Source organism: Ambystoma mexicanum, chromosome 3q, assembly GCF_040938575.1.
Source record: "Ambystoma mexicanum isolate Mex_15411 chromosome 3q, UKY_AmexF1_1, whole genome shotgun sequence".
Classification (NCBI taxonomy): domain Eukaryota; kingdom Metazoa; phylum Chordata; class Amphibia; order Caudata; family Ambystomatidae; genus Ambystoma; species Ambystoma mexicanum.
Genome location: NC_090926.1, coordinates 1,052,796,993 through 1,052,802,514, shown reverse-complemented (window position 1 = coordinate 1,052,802,514; position 5,522 = coordinate 1,052,796,993). Strand labels below are relative to the sequence as shown.

Sequence of the window (5,522 nt, the reverse complement as noted above, 5' to 3'; positions counted from 1 at the left end):
CCACATGGTGGCCCTCTGTCGCATGCCGGGCGGGTGCCCAATCCGTCATTGGATCTGTTTCCCGTGTGTAAAAGTGAGCTTCTTCATGGGTGTCTGTGATCAGAGGCAAACCTCTTTGAGGTGCGATGCAAATATCCTCATATGCATTCATTCATTCATTCATGCATTCGTGTGAAAGAAAAGTGATAGCCAAATATAAAGCAGAGCTGTGTTTTAAAAATAGACATCTTTATTATAAATTATTGAAATGTTCATTTGAATATAAATATAAATATGTGCAAAGAGTATTTCGTTGTATTCTGCTGTACTCTTCAAGCAGCGTTAAGGCGAGATCTGAGGTCAAAGGTTGTGAGGAGATCTCTCGAGGAAGAGCGCCTGCGGGGCAGCTTCTTGTAAACCATGTGAAGGAGAAGAGGAGTGGCGGGGCTTCAGCCTATCGGGTGCTATCAGCCCTACCCTAGAAGGCACTCCAAGCCACCTGCCCCGGCCCTGCTAGTTACAAGACCCAAGTGCTCGGCCATGCCAGGGACTATGCCCATTTGCCCTGATCAACATCCCTGCCACCTGTCATACCTGAAACCCCGCCCATTGCCTTGCATTATACCAGCTAACCAGACCATGTACCCTACCCTAAACCCCCGCCCACTGCCCTGCCTTATATACCGCTACTCCCCCGCCAGATACCCCTGCAATCTGACTTGCCAGCACATACCCTGTGCAATACCACAGCTACTTGACCCACAGGGCACTGCCACAATCTGCTCTCCCAATGTTGCAGGGCTTGCTCCAGGATGACAGGGGCAACAAGCCGCCTTCAAGTACTTGACCTGAGCTCAACCCGTGCAGGTAGACCTCCAGCAGCAAGAAATGTCCAACTTCTTACAGCCGAGTACCTGCTCTGAGGACAGTGTCACATCGCCTGAGTGGGAACTCCGAGAGTAAAGGCACTGCTGTCCCACAGAGTAATCCAGTGGGTGTTGGCCCCCTTCCCACCCCCACTGGATCAGGTGAGGCACCAGAAAACATTCAGCAGACCGTGTGCTATGATGTGTTGAACTCCTGTATGTGCTTGTTAGTCTAAAGGGACAGCCCAGAATGGCGCTTGCCACTAAAGGGCCTGGTCTGACGTGAAGCTCTGCCCATAGAGTGCTACGGTGGGGTGGGGGGGACTGGCAGTGCCAGAGGTGAAGTAAGGCTCTTTCCAGCGGTGCCAGAGGTGAGCAGCACTGGCAGGCGTGAGAGGTAGCGCTCTCCTCTGCATGGCTGAGGTGAGAGGTAGAGCTGTCCCCTGCAGCGCTGGGGGGGAGAGTTTGGGGGTTACTCCGCAGGGCGCAATGTGAACAGCAGGCCTCTTCTTTACAGTGCTACAGAGAAGAAGAAAGCCCATCGGCTTTAGTGCCAGAGGTAATAAGAGGTTAAGGCCTGTGCCCGCAGTGCTAGAGGTAAGAGGTAGGGCTCTTCTGTGGAGGGCAGGGAAGAGGCAGCCCTCAGCCACACTAGAGTTAGAGGTAAGTGCTAGGGTTTTCTTCATGGCAGCCTGACCATGGCATCCAGTCCAGCGTAACCACAGAAGCAGGTACACACATGTTTATTTTCATTTTCAGTGCTTGAATAAAGTGAAACAGTGTTTCGAGGAACATTCATGGGTTCGGCCACGCCAGCATGACCGTCTGATCCAAAGGCAAGTCCATCAATGTCAAAACTCTACCAGTGCAACGTGACATCTCGTTCAGCCGCTCAAGTGCCGTGGAACATGTTCCCCGGAGCCAAGACTTCACTAGTGCAATAGAACATGTTCTTTAGAGGTACAGGCCCTAAAGCCAGGAGACCAGTCTTTCAGAGGTCAGAGTCTACAAGGGCCACGAGCCAAGTCCTCCTGAGAAATAGCCCCATTCTTGTCGCGGAACAAGGCATTTGCAACCCAAATTCAACTAGCACAATAGAACATCCCGTTAAAAGGCACGTGCCACGCGTGCCCCATGGGACAAGTCTTTCAGAGGCATAGCCATGGTGGCACCACGTGCCCAGTCCTTCAGAGCCAAGGCTCCACTCGTGCAGTGAAACACCCCCCTTGACACGCACAGGATAAGATCATGGAAGTCACAGCTGTGCTCATGCCACACTTGCTGGCCATCGTGTTTTCACGTTCCTTAACATTATATGAAACCTTGGGATTCAAGGTGTTTCAGCTGAGAAACTAGTGCCACCAGCCCTTTCCCGTGGTCCCTGGGGAAAATGGGGCATGCGAGTCCTTTCCTGAGGTCCCAAAGGGGGTTGAGTCCTGTCCTGCGCGGTCCCAAAGGATGGCTGGGGGGGTTGAGTCCTTTCCCGTGGCCATATAGCCTCCATCGTTATCTGAAGCTGTTGCAGCAGCTCTCTCTCTCTCCACACTGCACTCCTTGAGATGAGAGCGTGCCTGTGACTGGGCCTCCATCAGGCCAGACGTGCATGGGTGCAAAGGTCCCCTCGCATCCTTTTCTCCGGCTCCTTCCCTGTCTGGGCCCTGGGAGCCCGCTGCGCCGTCCCTTGGTGCCTCTCTGAGCGTTTCAGGGATCTTCTTCATCGGTTCCTCCAGGGGCCGGACGTGACCCCTACACCGGGGCGTCGTATTCTTCCAGGAACTCCCGGATGGGCGCGGGCAGCTGCGCCCTTTTGTCGCATGCTTCCAGGTGCCCATTGACCGTCTTGCGGCACAGGTGCTGCAGGGTGGAGACGCTGGAGGGCAGGGGTTTCATGAGCAGCAGCGGGATCTTCTCGCCCCCCGAGTAGATGAAGTAGGCCCGCTTGGCGCCCGGGCTGGCGGGCGCCTCCAGGCCACTTCCGGGCATGTAGTGATGCACCAGCTTGAGGACGCAGTCGAAGCGCGGCACGGGCTGCGTGCTGCGCGGGTCCGTCTGCAGGAAGAAGCTGCACTGCTCGCACTGGATGCGCAGGTTTTTGGTGCCCAGGTCGGTTTTGACGCTGAGCGTGAAGAAATGGCGCCGGTCCGAGCTGTCGCGGATGAGGAAGGTGCCGGCGGGCTGGCTGCTAAGCAGCAGGTTGGCCTGGCCGCCCGTGGCCGTGCCCCAGTAGAAGCCGCTGTCCTGCAGCTTGCGCACGGCGCCCAGCACCAGCTGGTACTCGCTCCTGGAGGCGAAGGTCTTGAGGCGCAGCGTGCAGTCCAGCGGGCGGCTCATCCCCGGGAACTTGCTGTGCGTCACCATGGCGTTGGGCGCCAGCCTGGGCGCCGGAGTGGCGGCGCCGGGCAGCCGGGTCCAGGGGCTGGAAGGAGGCTCCGCAGGCGGCTGCAAGAGAGGGGCAGAGAGTTAGACTCCACATTCCTTGTCCCCTCCATCCCGCCAACCTACTAACCCGGGTCCCCCTGTGCAACCAGCACACTCCATTCACACGATTCCAGAGGCTAACCCCAGCCAGAGCCTGACCCACACATGCACACTAGAACATCGGTCGCCATCCCAAGGGGTGCATGTGGCATTGTGGCAGCAGGTGTAAGGCCTGGTAACCACAGACACACAACCAACCCTATAATTCCAGTCACACACAGGGGTAACTCATCAAACTGGCCCACATTGGCCAAAAAGGTGGCCCACTTTTACCTCCAAAAAAGGGCCCAAACTAGCATTTCTCGTTTTTGGTTCGGCCATGGGCCTATTGCCCGATAGGCCAGTCCGAGCCTGGTCACCGACCCCTTAGCTAGGAACCCACACTCCAGTCATGCGAGCCCCGTAACCTCAAAGAAACACTCGCAAGCATGCAAGCGAAAAACCCCCACAACCGCGACATACCCCCAACATACAACCCCACACACGCAGCCCCACACAACATCAGCTACGCGGCCCCGTCCATACACCGCATGCACGCTCCTAATGCACACGTCCCAACCACTTGGCATTGTCAGATGAAAGCCCCATACAGACCCCAGCATGCCACCCACGCAGCAGCGCAACTGGAATGCCTGCCCCCCCCCCCGAGCGGCGTCTTAAGCTAGTGCAGGGCCATCACTTCTCGGCAGGAAGACGCGTGACCGCTCATTGGACATCGCGGGCGCCCCGCCCCCCAGGGCTCTATGTTAATCACCGTTTCCCAGCATGGCAGCTGTGCTGGAACAGCACCGAACTTCCCGGCAGAGCTGCCCCAGTGGGTTCTAGGGTGTTGTAGACTAGAGAGGCGGGTTTTAGTGCTGTTCCCCCCGCCCCCACAGTTTTCTGAACTGTGTGTCACGCGCTTCTCTTGTGGTGCCCGCAAGTTGGGCACTAGTTTGCTTGGCCGCAGCGACACGGCCATAGAACAGGTTACATTGCCTGGCAGGGCTGGGTTGTAATGCCGAGCAGGGACAAGTTACAGTGCCCAGCGCGGTGCCCCTACCCCCTTGGTTGAAATATGCGGTTCCCCGCTCACCCTACATGCGCTGGAAGACGCGTGCAGCGGGTGCACATCACCACAAAAGCATCAATGAATTTACCTGCTGCTGTGGAAGTTGGTCCTTTGCCAAAAGGTCCGTGCCAGGGAATGTCTGCCAAAGGCTGCTGGCTGGTTCCCCCTCAACTCTGCTCACCTGGACCCCCCAGGTGTGCCCTGTGTCCAGGTGTGCGGGACGTCCACTGCAGTGGCAACCAGGGCTGATGTGGCTGCAGTCCAGAGATCCAGAAGGTGTGCGGCAATAGTGCTTTGCCTCTGCCCAGTGGGTCTTGCTTGTGCCCAGCGGCGGTGCCCGGTAGTTTGCGTGGTGCCCGGGTATCGTTGTCTGTAAAGTCGCAGAAGCGAATAGCAGTGGAGTAGAGCCGCGCCGTCTTTTCAATGGCCAGGCCCGCCCCTGGCTCCGCCCGCAAGAACCCCCACTCTTCCCCCTCCTTCCTGGAACACGGCTTCTTCTGGTAATGTTACTCACTTCAGCAGCTCTGAAAGGGAAACAGGGAAATGCGGGCATAGGGACAGGGGGAGGCGCCGCCCATTACTGGCACCGGCCAGCGACCGCGCCTCCCCGGCCCACAGTATCTCCTGCCTTGCACCAGACGGCCTGCTGCACTGCTCCTGCTCACTGCTTCCTGCACTTCCTAGCCTCCACAGCCACCCTGTGCCTGCTCAGCCGAGGTACCCCAGGCCTCGCTGCAGCGAACTCCCTGCAACCCCCGCTGCCGGAGCCCGTCTTCCATGCGCGCATTACCCTGCCCTGGCCACAGCGCCCCCAGCAGGGCTCTGCTTCTCTCACCTGAACTAATCCTCACCGCCCCTGAATATCGCTGCCCTCCCTCCCCCCATCCCCACAGGGCCATATGCGTGTGCTAGGGCTCCTGCCTGGATCTCGCTCTTGCCTACCACTGGGAAAATCAGTGTGCGGTGCTTAGATGATAGTGGATACATAAAGGAATGCGGCAAGGGGGTTAATAGCTGCAGAGTGTCACGGGGGAGCCGAAACACAAAACATCTAATGAACCGGTATTAAACACACGTTCGAAACCGCAGGATGAAGGCAACTATTTTAAAATAATCTTGCTAGATATCTGTAAATATTCAGCAAATCC

General features: G+C 57.3%; 1 protein-coding gene across 1 annotated transcript; it reads right to left on the bottom strand.

The window, feature by feature from the left end:
• Window positions 1-207: 207 nt before the first annotated feature.
• On the bottom strand, window positions 208-4,789 carry SOCS3 (suppressor of cytokine signaling 3). Its single transcript, XM_069655243.1, has 2 exons — window positions 4,463-4,789; window positions 208-3,284 (listed from the first exon to the last, which is right to left on the bottom strand). The coding sequence occupies exon 2, from the start codon at window positions 3,201-3,203 to the stop codon at window positions 2,592-2,594; it is 612 nt and encodes a 203-aa protein (XP_069511344.1). The 5' UTR covers window positions 3,204-3,284; window positions 4,463-4,789; the 3' UTR covers window positions 208-2,591.
• Between the last annotated feature and the right edge of the window lie 733 nt (window positions 4,790-5,522).